Source organism: Oncorhynchus gorbuscha, linkage group LG16 (genome assembly GCF_021184085.1).
Source record: "Oncorhynchus gorbuscha isolate QuinsamMale2020 ecotype Even-year linkage group LG16, OgorEven_v1.0, whole genome shotgun sequence".
Taxonomy (NCBI): domain Eukaryota; kingdom Metazoa; phylum Chordata; class Actinopteri; order Salmoniformes; family Salmonidae; genus Oncorhynchus; species Oncorhynchus gorbuscha.
In genome coordinates, this window is record NC_060188.1 from 84,011,474 (window position 1) to 84,031,294 (window position 19,821).

Consider the following 19,821-nt stretch of genomic DNA (forward strand, 5'->3'; position numbering starts at 1 on the left):
TTCCTCTTGTCCTCCAATTGTTACCAGCCCCGTCGCAGCATAGAGATCCTATTAAATGAATAAAGTATTATAATTCTTAATTCTGTGTCGCAGTCAAACAAATGCGCAGGCGCAGAGCTGTCGGTTCGGGAAAAGCAAAATTACTCACTATTTTGCAGGAAGACAGAATTTATTGCACCAATTATGTATCGTGCTGTAACACTTTTTGGCAGAGCAAGGGGAGGGGATGGTTTTTGTCAGTAATCAGGGTTGCCATCAAACGGATACTGACTGAGGCACAGGGGAGAAAGCGGGATAGGAAAATATCTTGCTATAATTTCACAATAAAGCGGGTAAGATATTCCGAAACACAAACAGCTATTCTCACACACAGGAAGCCAGCCACAAACATGAATTCAAAAGGTCTCTATGCGAGCGCGTAACACGACTCTTCAAAACTGGGGTGGAAAGGAGACTGGTTTGGGGCATTTGTCTTCATTTGAAAATGTGTTTCTTGTCAGCCAGAGTATGGTCCCTGTTGGTTCGACTGCGGGGATAGTAAATATGGCTGACACTGACCACTAGTGTAGCTCATGTACGGTGCTGGTTGCAGACGGCATTTATCTTACATTGCAAGACATTGTGTTGTGATGTCTTCAATCGATGAAGCAATCACTTGATCCAGAAGAACTGGTTACGAAGTTAACTAGCTAGGTCTAGTTAGTTTGGTTTGTTTGTTAGCCAGCTAGCTAATGTAAAGGAAAATCTGTTTCACCAACAGATTTGGCTAGACTGCTTCAAAGACTAACGTTAGATTGCCCAGCCAAAGACAAGTTGAAAACAGTGTTGTATGCAAATGTGCAAAACAACAAATAATTGTTTTTACGTAGCTAACTAAACTGATACTTACTATCTTATAAACTGTGGTAACTTTTTGTACTTCAATGTAACTAGCTAGCTACCAAGGATTTCCGTTTGTTGTAACAATCTGTCCAACCTAACAACTGTTAAATGATCTTGCGGCATTGTGCCGAGTTCCTCAGTCTGTGGACACAGTCCCAAGCTTCCTATCTAGCAACCAAAGCAAAGGTCACATTGACTGCACAATGTCATGAATCACGATCAACTCATCTGCCCGACAGACTATTAATTCAGTGTCAAGTGAGGTGGGGCGGGGACTCTGACAGCTATTTATCATATGTGTTCATTTGTGTCCTATATTTGATGCCAGTCTGTTGAGCATTTACAAAGGAGAAAGTAGACCAGAGGTATTCGGGGGTCGCCTAAAGGTCAGCGAAAATATTCCGAAAATAATGATATATATATGAATATCACTAGCAACAACAGAATAAACTAATTTTGAATTGCATACCTACAGTAGAGAAGAGGGGCATACACATGTTTTTATGATGTCAACTTTATTTCTCAACTCCTAATGTTGAGCAAATTACACTCAATGGAGTCAATTACACTCACGGGAGTATCTGACATAGACTTTGAAAAAGCACCCGCGAGTATCGGCTGTGTAAGATTAAGATTTCTTGACCAAAACATGGCTAACCTTTTGTTTAACCAGCTGAACAGCTGCGCTATTAGTGAAAATGTGTTTGGAGTTACCTTTCTATCTCATGGGCTATGTTAGAGTTTACACTTCTTCCAATAATAATGTGTAACATATATTTTTTTTAAACGATCTAACATCTATTAATTTTAAAATGTCGATTACAACTTGCCATTCACTCGATGATAAGACAAGATGTACAACACATTTTTTGCTAACATAATCGGGTTCGCTGGTTTGCCTGGGTGGAGGTCCCTGGGCAAGAAAATATTGAAGACCCCCTGAAGTAGACGCATTACAAGTTGATTAGGCTAATCCATTTCGTGTTTGGAAAATATCTGCACAAATGGATGACAGTTGGCATGAGGCCATTCATTCTGCCTTAGTCTAATCAAACATTAATTTTGACAATGTTTCCTTGGGTCAGGTTTTCGAAACTACTCAGGGATGAATCAGTTGCTGTCGGGCAAGTCGGGATGTCTTTTTTTTGGAGATTACATGCAGAAATGCCATATAAAGTGCCTTCAGAAAGTCCCCACACCCCTTAACTTTTAAAATTGATTTAATATAGATTTTTTTTCATCACTGGCCTACACACAATACCCCATAATGTCAAAGTGGAATTATGTTTTTATATTTTTTTACTAATTCATTTAAAAAAAATGAAAAGCTGAAATGTCTTGAGTCAGTAAGTATTCAACCCCTTTGTTATGGCAAGCCTAAATAAATTCAGAAGTAAAAATGTGCATAACAAGTCACATAATAATTTGCAATAATAGTGTTTAACATGAATTTTGAATGACTACCTCATCTCTACCCCACACATACAATTATCTGGTACCTCAGTCGAGCAGTGAATTTCAATCACAGATTCAACCACAAAGACCAGGAAGGTTTTCCAATGCCTCATAAAGAAGGTCACCTATTGGTAGATGGGTAAAAAAAGAAACAGACATTGAATATCCCTTTGAGCATGGTGATGTTATTAATTACACTTAGGATGGTGTTTCAATACACTAAGGCATCCTTCCTAACTAAGTTGCTGGAGAGGAAGAAAACTGCTCAGGGATTTCACCATGAGGCCAATGTGGACTTTAAAACAGTTGGCGTTAAATGGCTGTGATCAAGAGAACTGAGGATGGATCAACAACATTGTAGTTACTCCACAATACTAACCTACATGACTGAGGGGAACCTGAAGGCAGCCTGTATTATATATATATATATATGTATGTATGTATGTATGTATGTGTGTATGTGTGTGTGTGTGTATATATAATACATTATTTTTATATATATATACTATATATATATATATATATATATACACACTACTGGCCAAAAGCTTTAGAACACCTACTCATTCAAGGTACTTTCTTTTTACTGTTTTCTACATTGTAGAATAATAGTGAAGACATAAAATCAATGAAATAGCACATGGAGTCATGTAGTAACCAAAAAAGTGTTAAACAAATCAAAATCTACTTTGTATTTGAGATTGTTCAAATAGCCACCCTTTGCCTTGATGACAGCTTTGCACACTCTTGTCATTCCCTCAACCAGCTTCATTAGGTAGTCTCCTGGAATGCATTTCAATTAACAGGTGTGCCTTCTTAAAAGTTAATTTGTGGAATGTCTTTCCTTCTTAATGTGTTTGAGCCAATCAGTTTGGTTGTGACAAGGTAGGTGGGGTATACAGAACATAGCCCTATTTGGTAAAAGTCCATATTATGGCAAGAACAGCTCAAGTAAGCAAAGAGAAATTACAGCATCATTACTTTAAGACATGAAGGTCAGTCAATACGAAAAATGTCAAGAACTTTGAAAGTTTCTTCAAGTGCAGTCGCAAAAACCATCAAACGCTAAATGATGAAACCGCCACAGGAATGAGGACTGACACAGGAATGGAAGACCCAGAGTTACCTCTGCTGCAGAGGATAAGTTCATTGGAGTTACCAGCCTCAGAAAATTGCAGTCCAAATAAATGCTTCACAGAGTTCAAGTAACAGACACATCTCAACATCAACTGTTCAGAGGAGACTGTGAATCAAGCCTTCATGGTTGAATTGCTGGAAAGAAACCATTACTAAAGAACACCAATAATAATAAGCGACTTGCTTGGGCCAAGAAACACGAGCAATGGACATTAGACCGGTTGAAATGTGTCCTTTGGTCAGGATTCCAACCGCCGTGTCTTATCAGACGTGGTGTGGGTGAACGGATGATCTCTGCATGTGAATTTCCCACCATGAAACATGGAGGAGGAGGTGTGATGGTGTGGGGGTGCTTTGCTGGTGACGCAGTTTGTGATTTTATTTAGAATTCAAGGCACACTTAACCAGCATTCTGCAATGGGATGCCTGGTTTGGGTTTAGTGGGACTATCATTTGTTTTTCAACAGGACAATGACTGAACACACCTCCAGGCTGTGTAGGAGCTATTTTACCAAGCAGAGTGATGAGTGCTGCATCAGATGACCTGGCCTCCACAATCCCCTGACCTCAACCAACTTGAGATGGTTTGGGATGAGTCAGACCATAGAGTGAAGGAAAAGCAGCCAACAAGTGTTCAGTATATGTGGGAACTCCTTCAAGACTGTTGGAAAAGCATTCCAGGTGAAGCTGCTTGAGAGAATGCCAAGACTGTGCAAAGCTGTCATCAAGGCAAAGAGTGGCTATTTGAAGAATCTCAAATATAGAATATACTTAGATTTTGTTTAACACTTTTTTTGGTTACTACATGATTCCATATGTGTTATTTCATAGTTTTAATGTCTTCACTATTATTCTACAATGTAGATAAGAGTACAAATAAGTAGGTGTTCTAAAACTTTTGACCGGTAGTGAGTATACAGTGCCTTGCGAAAGTATTCGCCCCCCTTGAACTTTGCGACCTTTTGCCACATTTCAGGCTTCAAACATAAAGATATAAAACTGTATATTTTTGTGAAGAATCAACAACAAGTGGGACACAATCATGAAGTGGAACGACCTTTATTGGATATTTCAAACTTTTTTAACAAATCAAAAACAGAAAAATTGGGCGTGCAAAATTATTCAGCCCCCTTAAGTTAATACTTTGTAGCGCCACCTTTTGCTGCGATTACAGCTGTAAGTCGCTTGGAGTATGTCTATCAGTTTTGCACATCGAGAGACTGACATTTTTTCCCATTCCTCCTTGCAAAACAGCTCGAGCTCAGTGAGGTTGGATGGAGAGCATTTGTGAACAGCAGTTTTCAGTTCTTTCCACAGATTCTCGATTGGATTCAGGTCTGGACTTTGACTTGGCCATTCTAACACCTGGATATGTTTATTTTTGAACCATTCCATTGTAGATTTTGCTTTATGTTTTGGATTATTGTCTTGTTGGAAGACAAATCTCCGTCCCAGTCTCAGGTCTTTTGCAGACTCCATCAGGTTTTCTTCCAGAATGGTCCTGTATTTGGCTCCATCCATCTTCCCATCCATTTTAACCATCTTCCCTGTCCCTGCTGAAGAAAAGCAGGCCCAAACCATGATGCTGCCACCACCATGTTTGACAGTGGGGATGGTGTGTTCAGGGTGTTACTTTTACGCCAAACATAACGTTTTGCATTGTTGCCAAAAAGTTCAATTTTGGTTTCATCTGACCAGAGCACCTTCTTCCACATGTTTGGTGTGTCTCCCAGGTGGCTTGTGGCAAACTTTAAACAACACTTTTTATGGATATCTTTAAGAAATGGCTTTCTTCTTGCCACTCTTCCATAAAGGCCAGATTTGTGCAATATACGACTGATTGTTGTCCTATGGACAGAGTCTCCCACCTCAGCTGTAGATCTCTGCAGTTCATCCAGAGTGATCATGGGACTCTTGGCTGCATCTCTGATCAGTCTTCTCCTTGTATGAGCTGAAAGTTTAGAGGGACGGCCAGGTCTTGGTAGATTTGCAGTGGTCTGATACTCCTTCCATTTCAATATTATCGCTTGCACAGTGCTCCTTGGGATGTTTAAAGTTTAAATTTAGAACAAATTCTCATTTACAATGATCCCCTACCAAAAGGCAAAAGGCCTCCTGCAGGGATGGGGACTGAGATCATGAAAAATAGGACAAAGCACACATCACGACGAGAGACACCACAACACTACATAAAGAGTCCTAACATGACAACACAACATGGTAGCAACACATGACAATAACACGGTAGCAACACATGGAAACAGCACGAACATGGTACAAACATTGTTAGGCAAAGACAACATCATACTGCTTGCAACAAGTTACTAAAGTAATACTGCAAAAAAAAAAAACAATGCAATTAACTTGATGTCCTGAATACAAAGTGTTATGATTGGGGCAAATCCAAATACAACACATTACCGAGTACCACTCTCCATATTTTCAAGCATAGTGGTTGCTGCATCATGTTATGGGTATGCATGTAGTCATTAAGTACTGGGTAGTATTTCAGGATAAAAAATACATGGATTGGAGCTTAGCACAGGCAAAATCTGGTTCAGTCTGTTTTCCACCAGACCCCTGAAGAAGAATTCACCTTTCAGCACGACAATAACCTAAAACACAAGGCCAAATGAACACTGGAGTTGCTTACCAATAAGACAGTGAATGTTCCTGAGTGTCAGAGTTACAGTTTTGACTTAAATATACTTGACAATCAATGGCAAGACCTGATAATGGTTGTCTAGCAATGATCAACATCCAATTTGGCAGAGTTTGAAGAATTTTGAATTGAATAATGGGCAATTGTTGCACAATCCAGGTGTGGAAAGCTCTTAGAGACTTACCCAGAAAGACTAACAGCTGTAATCGCTGCCAAAGGTGATTCTACAAAGTATTAACTCTTTGGAGTGAGATATTTCTGTGTTTCATTTTTCAATGCATACAATTTCTAAAAACATGCTTTCACTTTGTCATTACGTATTGTGTGTTGATGGGTGAGAAAAAATATATTTAAACCATTTTAGAATTCAAGCTGTAACACAACAAAATGTGGAATAAGTCAAGGGCTATGAATATGTTCTGAAGGCACTGTACAGTATTGCCTGCATTTCACCCAGCATAGGAGAGGAACCAGAGAGATCAGTACTTGAATTCTTTGTATTTTGGTTATTGTCAGTAAAAACATTCACAGAGCAGGCTCAACATGCCCAACTGCCATAAATGCCTCACATTTTTTGTCTTTCACTTAAAAAATGTGGAGGAACACATGGCTACTGGGTCATCCACCTCAAAAAGCAGAAGAAAGAGGACTTTGACACCCACCATCTCAGATTGTTCCCAAATTGTGTGCTGTTAGGTTTATGTCCCATCCTACATCCTGATATTACCAGGTTCTGACCTCTAGATGGTGCTGTTCATGCTACAGATTAAACATACTGTAGACCTATTCCATTTCTTAGACAAAAAAATAACGCTTTTAGATGGAGATCCTCCATTGAGCATGCTTTTTATTCCAAGAGTAAGTATAACAGCCCTCGCTGTCAACTATAAACAGATGGCAGATGTGGCATTATTGATCTGGTGGTTTGTGAAAAGGCTTGTGTTGTGAGCGGTTTTACAGGAATCAGTCCGGATAGTCACGCTTCTGATTTGATCTCATGTTGGCCTAAAACAAGACTGCAACATATGAATGAGTTGTTGTATATAGGCCTAGTCTGCAGTGCAGAGAAGGTACCAGCTGTTATAGTGGTCTAGCATAGAATTAGAATTATTCATGAATAGATTCTATGCATGATTTAATGTTTCCTGGCTGATTCATGAATCATTCTAATTCTATGAGTAGAACTGACAGGACAGGACTAGTTTAATCCTGACATTTCCACACAAGTGGGATGGAAGGGGTTCCTTTATAATTTTTTTCATCTTGATGTTTTAGCCCAAATGTTTGGGGAGCCTGCTTTGGTTTGAAATAGGCTAGGTAAACAAACACAAAGCTTTCCAATTTTTTTTATTTAGATTAAGTGCAAAATTCGACATTAACCTCTTGCTCCTACCTGGCACGCAGGCGTCCCATCTAGAGCTCTGGAAATGCAAATGCGCTACGCTAAATGCTAATAGTATTAGTTCAAACTCAAACGTTCATTAAAATACACATGCAGGGTATTGAATTAAAGCTACACTCGTTGTGAATCCATGCAACAAGTCAGATTTTTAAAATGCTTTTCGGCGAAAGCATGAGAAGCTATTATCTGATAGCATGTAACACCCCAAAAGACCCGCAGGGGACATAAACAAAATAATTAGCATAGTCGGCGCTACACAAACCGCACAAATAAAATATAAAACATTCATTACCTTTGACCATCTTCTTTGTTGGCACTCCTAGATGTCCCATAATCACTATTGGGTCTTTTTTTAGATTAAATCGGTCCATATATAGCCTAGATATCGATCTATGAAGACTGTGTGATAAACCGAAAAAAATAGTGTTTCATAACGTAACGTCATTTTTTAAAATTCAAAAAGTCGTCGATAAACTTTCACAAAACACTTCGAAAAACTTTTGTAATGCAACTTTAGGTATTAGTAAACGTTAATAAGCGATCAAATTAATCACGAGACGAAGTGTTTTCTATAGGGGTCCGTCTTGAAATACTGTCCGTGTATTTCTCAACCAAAATATCCGGTCGGAGACCTGAAAAAAAAGCCTGTCTCTTGTTCGTTTGACCAAGAAACAAACAATTTGCAAATGACAAGACTGTTGACATCGTGTGGAAGCTGTAGGTACTGCAACCTCAGCCCTATTTAATGTCTTTCGCCCATAACAATGGGTTGAAGCGGCGGATGGATATATTTTTCCACTTTCAGTGATCAGATTTTCCTGCACGTTCTGTTAAAGTCACAGCCGTGATTTAACCAGTTTTATAAACGTCTGAGTGTTTTCTATCCGCACATACTAATCATATGCATATACTATATTCCTGGCATGAGTAGCAGGGCGCTGAAATGTTGCGCGATTTTTAACAGAATGTTCGAAAAAGTAGAGGGTAGACTGAAGAGGTTAAAGTGACTGAATATTTTCACATGTATATCAGCATTTATTTTGGTTTGCAGGTCTACCCAGAGTCCTGACGTGATCATCATCCCTGAACAGAAACATTAGCCTGCCCCGAAGTCAGTCCTCAACCAACCGTGGACAATCTGGATTGGATATCAAAGATAATCCGTCCTTATCCCCGTTATCTGCCTGCACTGGGTAGACACTTTCTTTTTTCCCTCCCTGCCTGTTTCCATTTTCTGAATTGGTTGCCATATATAGATTTTAACTTTCTGACTTGTTACCTTCCTCTGACTGGACTCTTCTATTCAGATGTATTCCCTGGCTATCGTCCATCTCTCTGGGCTATAACATAAATCATTAATGTTTTCATTACGTTGGCATTTTTACACCCCAGACCTGGTACCATAGATATTTTCACCCTAGTCTGGCAGCTAGACTGCTCCACTATACCCTGATGAATGAAGACCCCATTCGGGAAGAGTGCGCCCGGCCAGAGATCCAGAGCCGATGCAGGTTAGTTTGGCTTTAAAGGGATAGTACACCTACATTTGAAAATTACATATTGGTTTCCGTACCCTGTAAGCAGTCTATGGACGTTGTATGACAGCAATCCATGCTTTGGTTTAGTTTCCCTGGCACTGTTTCCACATGCTGACATTTGAGCATTTGTGCTACAAATCCCATTTGCGCTCTCTATAGATGTTGTCGGCGTCCCAAATGGCACCCTTTTTCCTTTATTACTCACTTGCTTACTTAATTAGTCCCATCGCTCCTTTGGGCTCATAGGCCATCGACGATCCTCTCCAGCTCGTTCAACCCCATGCCGATTCTCTTGGTGAGGGCGTCCTCTTTTCCTTTTGGCTTGCTGGTTCCAGGATAGAGCTTGCCTGGTGATGTTGGAAACACCTGGAGGACACCTATTCCCGTTATAGTGCACAACTTTTGTTTCCTTTTATAGTGCACTTTGGACCAGGGCCTTTAGAGGCTCTGGTCAAACGTAGTACTCTAATTGGCCTATAGGGAATCGGCTGCCATTTGGGGGACACAGCCTTTGTTGTTTGCTCTTGTTATCTTCAGGTTACACATATAATCCGGTACATTTAGCCTACTGATAAGAGTAGATTAGCTACTGAATACATTCACTACAGTCATTTGCACTAGAAGAACATTTGATGTTTTTTTTGTGATGTTTTTTTTATTTTTATCTAAGGACACACAGGTGTTTCTTCAAACATGAAGAAAAAGGACTCCCACAAGTAAGCCAGGAATCCTTATGCACTGTACTTACCTTAGCTTTGTGATTGTGCCAATGTAGGCATTCAACTGTTCTAAATGTATACATGTTGTGTAGTAGTATTACATTAAAGCTGCTTTCAGGCTAGGCTAAAACCATCTGCTGTCTGCTTAGTTTTTCCAAGGTAGAGAACATCAGGTGTGCTTGCTAAGATAAATCAATGATTAAGTCTAGTAGTGCCATGCTGAATACCTGATATCAGATACTGGTCTTAAGTGGCCTGCTGAAGTTAATACAGGGTTAGTAGCAGCTGTGTAGGGACACTACCATGGTCAGGGTTAGGATCAGCTGTGTAGGGACACTACCATGGTCAGGGCTACGTAGAATGTATGCACACATGACTGTAAGTCGCTTTGGATAAAAGCGTCTGCTAAATGGCATATATTATTATTATATTATATTCACACAGAATACAATCTTTAAAGGACTTTTGTAGACAGGTCAAGGGAAAGAAAGAAAGCAGATCTTGTCTGTAATACATTGCCATGGCCTACATACACCACATGACCAAAGGTATGCGGACACATGCTTGTTGAGCATCTCATTCCAAAGTCATGGGCATTAATATGGAGTTGGTACCCCTTTGCTGCCATAGCAGCCTCCACTCTTCTGGGAAGGATTTTTACTAGATGTTGGAACATTGCTGCGGGGACTTGCCTCCATTCAACCACAAGCATTAGTGAGGTTGAGCACTGATGTATGGCGATTAGGCCAGGTTCGCAGTCGGCATTCCAATTCATCCCAAAGGTGTTCGATGGGGTTGAGGTCAGGGCCCTGTGCAGGCCAGTCAAGTTCTTCCACACCGATCTCAACAAACCATTTCTGTATGGACATCACTTTGTGTACAGGGGCATTGTCATGCTGAAACAGGAAAGGGGCTTCCCCAAACTGTTGCCACTAATTTGGAAGCACAGAATCATCTAGAAGTCATTGTATGCTGTAGCGTTAAGATTTTCCTTCACTAGAACTCTAAGGGGCCTAGATCAAGACCAATATTCCTCCTCCACCAAACTTTACAGTTGGCATTATGCATTTGTAACAGTATAGACCTTCCGTCCGTCCCCTCGCCACGAACTGGGCGCGAACCAGGGACACAAGTCACCCTCGAAGCATCGTTACACAAAAGCCGCGGCTCTTGCAGAGCAATGGGAACCACTACTTCAAGGTCTCAGAGCAAGTGACGTCACTGATTGAAACGCCACTAGTGTGCACCACCGCTAACTAGCTAGCCATTTCACATTGACTACACATTCCTGCAGGTAGCATTCTCCTGGCATTCTCCAAACCCAGATTTGACCGTCAGACTACCAGATGGTGAAGCATGATTTATCACTCCAGAGAACACGTTTCCACTGCTCCAGAGTCCAATTCCGGCAAGGTTTATACCACTCCAGCTGATGCTTGACATTGCGCATGGTGATCTTAGGCTTGTGTGCGGCTGCTTGGCCATGGAAACCCATTTCATGAAGCTCCAGACGAACAGTTATTGTGCTGATGTTGCTTCCAGAGGCAGTTTGGAACTCGGTAGTGAGTGTTGCAACCGAGGACATACCTTTTTTATGCGCTACCTGCTTCAGCATTCAGTGGCCCTCTTCTGTGAGCTTGTGTGGCCTACCACTTCGCGGCTGAGCCGTTGTTTCTCCTAGACGTTTCCACTTCACAATAACAACACTTACAGTTGACCAGGGCAGCTCTAGCGGGAAAGAAATTTGTTGAACTGACTTGTTGGAAAGGTGGTATCCTATGACGGTGCCACGTTGAAAGTCACTGAGCTCTTCAGTTAGGCCATTCTACTGCCAATGTTTTTCCTATGGATATTGCATGTCTGTGCACAATTTTATACAGCAACGTGTGTGACTGAAATAGTCAAATCCACTATACTTTTGTTTATATAGTGTATTTCATTATTTGAATATTGTATCCTATTTGATATACTGTAATACCAGACTTATCTAGAAGCTAATGTACTGTGAAGGACTGACAGCCAGTTATCAAAGGTTTTCCCTCTTCTTTTCATTGGCTATGTGGATATTTGTTTCCCCAATCCCTCTCTTCTCATTGGCTGAAATCTGAAATGTACAGGAAACACAAGAACAGCATGGGCCCCAACAAGGTGGTGTCGTCGTCTGTGCCCCGCCGGAACATGGTGGGCTGTCGTATCCAGCACATCTGGAAGGAGGGGAACACTGCGTCTCAGTCGCTGTGGAAAGGCATGGTGCTGGACCAGGTGCCCGTCAACCCCTCGCTTTACCTCATCAAGTACGACGGCTTTGACTGTGTCTACGGCCTGGAGCTACATAAAGATGAGAGGGTGCAGGGACTTGAGGTGCTCCCTGACCGTCAAGGTATGGACTTGGTCTATTGTGCATTCGGACAGTACTCAGACCCTTTGACTTTTTCCACATTTTGTATAATTACAGCCTTTTTCTAAAATTGATTACATTTTTCTCTCATCGATCTACACACAATACCCCATAATGACAAAGCAAAAACAGGTTTTTAGATATTTTATCAAATTTGTTTAAAAAAATGAATAAAATATAACATTTACATAAGTATTCAGACCCTTTACTTAGTACTTTATTGAAGCTCCTTTGGCAGCGATTACAGCCCCGAGCCTCAAGCATTTTGCTACACTCGCATTAACATCTGCTAACCATGTGTATGTGACCAATAAAATTTGATTTGAGTCTTCTTGGGTATGATGTTACAAGCTTGGCACACCTGTATTTTGGGAGTTTCTTCTCTGCAGAACCTATGAAGCTCTCTCAGGTTGGATGGGGAGAGTCGCTGCACAGCTTTTTCAGGTCTCTCTGGGCTCTGGCAGGGCCACTCAAGGACATTCAGAGACTTGTCCCGAAACCACTCCTGCGTTGTCTTGGCTGTATACTTAGGGTCGTTGTCCTGTTGGAAGGTGAACCTTCGCCCTAGTTTTAGGTCCTGAGCGCTCTGGGGCAGGTTTTAATCAAAGGTCTCCCTGACTAATCTCCCAGTCCCTGGCGCTGAAAAACATCTACACAGCATGATACTGCCACCACCATGCTTCACTGTAGGGATTCTGCCAGGGTTCCTCCAGACGTGACGCTTGGCATTCAGGCCAAATGAAACCAGTCTTGGTTTCATCAGACCAGAGAATCTTGTCTGAGAGTCCTTTAAGTGCCTTTTGGCAAACTCCAAGCGGACTGTCATGTGCATTTTACTGAGGAGTGGCTTTTGTCTGGCCACTCTACCATAAAGGCCTGATTGGTGTAGTGCTGCAGAGATGGTTGTCCTTCTGGAAGGTTATCCCATCTCCACAGAGGAACTCTGTAGCTCTGTCAGAGTGACAATTAGGTTTTTGGTCACCTCCCTGACCAAGGCCCTTCTCCCCTGATTGCAAAGTTTGGCCAGGTGGCCAGCTCTAGGAAGAATATTGATGGTTCCAAACTTCTTCTATTTCAGAATGATTGAGGTCACTGTGTTCTTGGGGACATTCAACTCTGCAGAAATGTTTTGGTACCCTTCCCCAGATCTGTACCTCGACACAGTCCTGTCTCGGAGCTCTACAGACAATTCCTTCAACCTCATGGCTTGGTTTTTGCTCTAATGTGCACTGTCAACTGTGGTACCTTTTATATAGAAAGGTGTGTGCCTTTCCAAATCATGTCTAATCAATTGAATTTACTACAGGTGTACTCCAATCCAGTTGTAGAAACATCTCAGGGATGATCAATGGAAACAGGATGCACTTACACTTTCTCATTTTGGGTTATTGTGTGTAGATTGATGAAAAAATATATTTTCATCAATTTTAGAATAAGGCTGTAACTTAACAAAATTTGGAAAAAGTCAAGGGCTCTGAATTCTTTCCAAATGTGTATATATAGTGTCAACATTGTTATCTCAACATATTGATTTACTGACTAGTGATCACACAATGTGGATAAACCACTATCATAGACAAGCTTATTTTTGTGCTCTAATGTTCTTCTATGTTCATATGCGAATCTCTCTAAGATTTGTTCGTGCTAGAAATGGGGCGTCAGGGTAGCCTAGTGGTTGGACTAGTAACCGGAAGGTTGCAAGTTCAAACCCCCGAGCTGACAAGGTACAAATCTGTTGTTCTGCCCCTGAACAGGCAGTTAACCCACTGTTCCTAGGCCGTCATTGAAAATAAGTATTTGTTCTTAACTGACTTGCCTAGTTAAATCCCCCCCCCCCAAAACAATTGTAATTGAAGTGCTTGTTGGCTTCACTACCAATCATCCCTGTCCCATATTTTTGTTGGCCTATTACAGCCTCCACGCGCACCAGCGACGTCAACCTGGCCGACACGATGATAGGGAAGGCTGTAGAGCATATGTTTGAGACGGAGGACGGGACTAAAGACGAGTGGAGGGGCATGGTTCTGGCCCGAGCCCCCATCATGAACACCTGGTTCTTCATCACCTACGAGAAAGACCCCGTTCTGTACATGTACCAGCTCCTAGACGACTACAAGGAGGGAGACCTGAGGATCATGCCTGACTCCAGTGAGTACAGTAAAAATGTAGTTAAAGCCGACAGCATGTATGAGACTCTCTGTCTTATTACAAAGCGTATAATATGTTATGCAGGTACGGTAATACTAAAATCTGAGAGGTAAACAGATCTCTCCATCCAACTATAGTGTTCTTATAACAAAATACTAAACAGTGTAGACCAAATCCCAATGTGAAAATGTATAAAATACTAAGTAGTGTAGACCAAATCCCAATGTGAAAATGTATAAAATACTAAGTAGTGTAGACCAAATCCCAGTATGAAAATGTATAAAATACTAATCAGTGTAGACCAAATCCCAGTATGAAAATATATAAAATACTAAGTAGTGTAGACCAAATCCCAATGTGAAAATGTATAAAATACTAAGTAGTGTAGATCTAATCCCAATGTGAAAATGTATAAAATACTAAGTAGTGTAGACCAAATCCCACTATGAAAATGTTTAAAATACTTAGTAGTGTAGACCGAAAACCAAATTCTGAAAATGTATAAAATTCTAAGCAGTGTAGATCTAATCCCAATGTGCAAATGTTTTAAATACTTAACAGTTGGACCCCAGGAAGAGTAGCTGCTGCTTATGCAACAGCTAATGGGGATCCTAATCAAATACCTAATCCCAATGTGAAAATCATCTGGAAATGCAGATTAGAGACTCGATTTTATAGCCTCCATCTTTCCGTAGCCTATTCAAAATTGTTTTTTAATTTGAAGCTTGCTGCTGGTCAAACCTTTGAGTCTAAGTACATTTTTATGAAATCAGTTAAATAGGCAAAATGTTGATGTTGCACAGTGCACACAATAAAATAATACAGAATATTAGGTAGAATTATGTGCTGCTCTCAGACTGACAGGCTAACATCACATTAAAATATTCTCCTTCAACGGAAATAAAGAAAACATTTCAGAGAACCTCATAACATTCTCCATCTACCTATAGAGATGCCATTATAAAAATACAAGCTGTCGACCAGACATATCCATTATTTTAGATACAACAAAAAATTAACGTGTGAAACTTCACTGCCAGACAAGTCAACACAATTTTGCTGGCTGCGCGGCAATAAAGCAGCATTTTCTTATCTTTCGGATCCATCTCATTTCTTACATGTTTCGGGTCGGATTTGGTACACCTCGAATCCAAATCGGGTATAGTATAGACTTTCAAAGAAATGAACAGGTCCTGTTAGAGACAGGTGGGAAGTTTGCAGGTCCATTTCTCTCCGGATGGTGAGGCTTCTCTTAATAATGATAATAGCCTACTCTTTGATGTTCTCCCTTAATGATTAAAGCTATCATCATTGTTATGGTAAACTTACTTTACAGAGCCCCCTTTATTCCTGTGAGGAACAAACTATAACGGTCCACCAGTTCTTCTGCTAGTCTAGGGATTCATTTAACCTGACATTGACAGGCCACAATAAACCTGTTTCTGTGTTGTCTCTGCCTGTTGATTTGATCTCAATTGGACTAACCTGGTTAAATAAAGCTAAATGAATGAATTGGTAAACGTATGTATTTTCTTCTCCCCCAGATGACACTCCGCCTGCAGAGCGGGAGCCAGGGGAGGTAGTGGACAGTCTGGTGGGGAAACAGGTGGAGTACGCCAAAGAGGACGGCTCCAAACGAACTGGCATGGTTATCCACCAGGTGGATGCCAAACCCTCAGTCTACTTCATCAAGTTCGACGACGACTTCCACATCTACGTCTACGACCTTGTCAAGACCTCCTAAGGCGACCTTTTACCCTTTGACCTTTTCACACTACTGAGCCGAATCGAGCTGTACTGGGCTGGCCTGGTTACACGTACATCCACCATAGCTGAAAAGACTATGAGAAAATATGTTAGAGGTGGTACAGTTTGGTTTACGTCAGCACGGTAGTGTGAAAAGGGCACTGGGTCTCTGGGCCTAGAGGACAGGAGGTCTGTCTGGGGAGTTAATGATGGATGCAGGAAAGACGATGGTCATCATCACCACATGGAACCTTACCTTATCCACCAACTTTTCTTAAATATATCTCGAACGTTTCGTGCAACAGCTTCTTTGAGATGCGACAGATGGACAGCTAGATTGGATATTTCACTGAAGCCTTTGGATTGCTACTAAAGCATCTCGTGTTCTAGAATCTAGTCAGAAGAGAGAGAGGGGAGGGGTCACTGCAACTGAGTTATTGGCCACTTGATTGGCTGAGAAGACTATTTGTTTCTGCAACTGGCTGTCCCCTATCAGAGTAAAGATCTGAAGGATTTGTTACATAGATCCCTTTGTAAGGGGAGGGACGGGAAAAAGATATCAGCGTTATTTGAACACTGCATATTTAGTGTGACCTTTAAAGTGAATTACTATCTGGGTTTCTCAGAGAATTGTTCAATCCTTGACTGATTATATTTGTTTGTTTGTAATGTTAAAAGATACACAACAACATATGCAGTGAGCAAAGGCATTTGTTGAAGTTTTGTGAGGGACATGCCCATTGTTTTGTGAGGGACATGACCATTCAAATGTTTCTTTGTCTTTTTCCAATAACTTTTTCATGTATGTTCATATATAATGATAGTTAAATACTGATTCCGATATTTGCAGTTTTATCTGAAGCACTAATTTCAAAGAATCCACTCAGAAAACATTTACGCAGTTGTCTTTATAAGTTTAGCCTTTTAATAATAATTATATGTTGAACATTCTCAACAAACACTATTCAGAATGATTGACCAGTGAGAACGTTAATCTGTAGTCCTGAGACTGAGTTTGTTCATTAGGCCTTGCCAAAGCCCTCTACCCTTATCATTCATTATCCAATCATAATAACAGCAATAATTATTATAATTATTCAGATAATACTTATGTTTGTTATTATCGTTCCTGTAGTCATATGTTTACCTTTTTTTGGGGGGGGGGGGTCAAGCATATTTTCTATATTTGTTTACTTTTTACTTTCATTGTTATACATTATTTAGAGACTTCTTCTTCACCTCTGTCTTTGTGTTAAACAGACTTTCTGTTTAATTGGCATAGTAACCTTTTAGTAAACTGTTTTATCATGCCTTTAAAAATAATAAAGATAGTATGGTGAAAGCACTGCAAAGTATTTGGAAACTAAAGCTTCAAACCAGCTCCTCAAAAGTGTTCTAAATTCAGCAGTACCACTACAACAATACTAAAGTGTTTCTAAAATCTTCACACAACTGTTAATTCACAACAAGTATTCAAAACTTTAAAAGCAACACCCACTTTATAGAGTGTGTGTAATATTGTACTCAAGGAAAGGTTACTAGCCTCAATTAGACTTTTATTTGCCATATTTTGTTGAGATGAGCTGTTTCCCGCCATTATTTAAAGCTTATAATAATGTAGTTAAAATGTGATAGCCGTTTCTGGCTTTCTCTGTGTGTGACAAAACAACATTCACCAGATGCCCCTAGTAGGCCCCTTTGGAATGTTACAATGGTTGTCAGAGAAACAGTGGGCTACTGAGCACTCTAGAACCTCTGACATACAGATGTTGTTAATTACTGTAGTAACATTTAGTGTTCATGTGACTGTAACCCCTCCTCTACACTCCTCTGCCTTACTACTCTTTCTCCATGCCCTTCTTGACCTTTAGCAGTGTTTATTCCCAGTCTCTGAAGAGGTAGTACAGTCCTGATATTTTCATTAGCCTGTGTAGTAACAGAACAGATGTGCCGTTGTGACTGATTTGCGATTAGATAAACCACTGCATCTTCAGCTGAAGTGCCTGCAGAGACATAAAGCCCATTAGTTTTTATTTTTTATTTTTAAATTTTATAACTGTTTTTCTTTCTTTGACTGTATGGCTGAATGGTAGCTTTAGAAATGAAAACCTGAGAGATTATGTGTATCGGTTATAATGAGGCTCATAATTTGAAGACCCCATAAGGTACTGTATACACCTCTGTATCTAAGAAAATAAACACAAGTATCTTATGTATCCTGTTGTATTCCAAACTGAAAACTGACTTGTGTTTTATGCAAGATGTCACCTTCAGGAAAATAATTGAAAGCGTTTGATGGATTGGCATTTCACACTGTGTTTGATGTTGGTTCATTTTGGGCTAAAAAATGTAAAAAAGAGAATATGAAAATAGTCCATTATTTTTGCAGAAACAGTAGAACTGTAAGTGGAAGTTAGTGTCAGATACACACATACACAACTTTTTCTATGAGGTTATCTTCATTCTGTTACCTGTTGTAACGCTCCCTTTTTTATTTTCCTGTTTTGCATTTCTTAAGAAAAGCAAAGTAATTTTTGTATGACATTTTTGATTCTGCTCTGCTATAGGATGAAACTCACTGGGGTTGTATGAGGGGCCAATAGAAAGGCCACATGATGCCAGTGTTACACAGCATTTGAGGGATCATATCTTTCACATACAATACCAATGTTGTCCGTAAATAGTTTTTAGATGTATCTTTTGAGTGCCACAAGGAAAACATGAACTCAAAGAAAAATACCTTATAAAATTGGTAGGGAGATGTTTATACAGCATATATATATATATATATATATATATATATATATATATATATATATATATATGAGAGAGAGATATGTGTGTGTATATATATATGTATGGGGTGTGCAAGGTAGGTAGCACATCTTAGTTACATATCAGAAGAATAAACAATGTACATAGACACTTTAAAGAGAAAATATTAGGGTTTTCATTTCTCAAAGTTACTCTTAAATCAGTTTAAAATAAGATTGAAAACTATCATTTACTGTTTGTTGGCATCTACTTCAATGGCTTCTATTTGAACTGGTAATTTGTTATTACTCTGAACAATGTAGAGTTAATTTGATTTGCTTTATGGGTATAAGCATTTAAAAACATGTTACTTAGATCTGTCATTTTTATAATTGTTACATAAGTATCCTTATAACATTTGAGAAAATAAAAACGTAATGTGAGGTTGTGTGGTGGTTTCTTTCCTTATGGTTTTTCTGCTTTTAAAGATGCCAGACTTAGGTATTTCTCGTACAGAAGATCACTCCCCTCAATCAAATGTATTCGTCACATACACAGTGTTCAGCAGGTATAAAGACATAAGGCTATTTGCATTGTGTAAATATTACTGATTGTACCTTTAAATAGTTACGTAGAGGACTTAGGACACTGATTGGCCACGTGAGATGTCAATCAAACTGGCAGTTTGTTTTAGCCAACCAACAGTAACCAGCTCTACAGCAGTCGATACAGTTCGTTATGACAGGTTGTAAGGTGACAGTAACTCTCTCTATATAGTGATTGAAGAATGAAAATGATGACCGTGTTGCACTTCTACGAGTGATTTCACGTCTTGGTTAGTAACGGTTCACCGCGGGTAACTGCTACAACTGTAACCGTCTAAAACTGGTTTTGACTACAGTTGCCTAGGTCGTTAGTGGCTGTCCCAAATATTTTTGTATAACAAAACCTGTATATAACTAGAACTGTTCGATTCGAAC

General features: G+C 39.9%; 1 protein-coding gene across 5 annotated transcripts; it reads left to right on the forward strand.

Annotated features, from left to right (window-relative positions):
• Nucleotides 1–179: 179 nt before the first annotated feature.
• Nucleotides 180–17,243, forward strand: LOC123999568 (spindlin-Z-like). 5 transcript variants are annotated; one of them, XM_046305469.1, is made up of 7 exons: nucleotides 180–332; nucleotides 8,590–8,731; nucleotides 8,931–9,049; nucleotides 9,747–9,792; nucleotides 11,913–12,175; nucleotides 14,108–14,341; nucleotides 15,886–17,243. In XM_046305469.1, exons 3-7 carry the CDS (start codon nucleotides 8,995–8,997, stop codon nucleotides 16,083–16,085), a joined length of 798 nt encoding a protein of 265 aa, XP_046161425.1. In that variant the 5' UTR covers nucleotides 180–332; nucleotides 8,590–8,731; nucleotides 8,931–8,994; the 3' UTR covers nucleotides 16,086–17,243. The 5 variants fall into 5 exon arrangements, with proteins under 5 accessions (XP_046161425.1, XP_046161426.1, XP_046161428.1 ...); XM_046305470.1 differs by having other exon boundaries at nucleotides 8,960–9,049; XM_046305472.1 differs by lacking the exon at nucleotides 9,747–9,792.
• The last annotated feature ends 2,578 nt before the right edge of the window (nucleotides 17,244–19,821 follow it).

What these genes read in the sequence shown, in the direction of transcription:
- LOC123999568 (XM_046305469.1), top strand. Translation starts at nt 8,995, where the DNA reads ATGAAGACCCCATTCGGGAAGAGTGCGCCCGGCCAGAGATCCAGAGCC. An exon ending in AAGAAAAAGGACTCCCACAA is followed by an intron (nt 9,793 to 11,912) that starts GTAAGCCAGGAA and finishes TGAAATGTACAG; the next exon opens with GAAACACAAGAACAGCATGG. An exon ending in GAGGATCATGCCTGACTCCA is followed by an intron (nt 14,342 to 15,885) that starts GTGAGTACAGTA and finishes CTTCTCCCCCAG; the next exon opens with ATGACACTCCGCCTGCAGAG.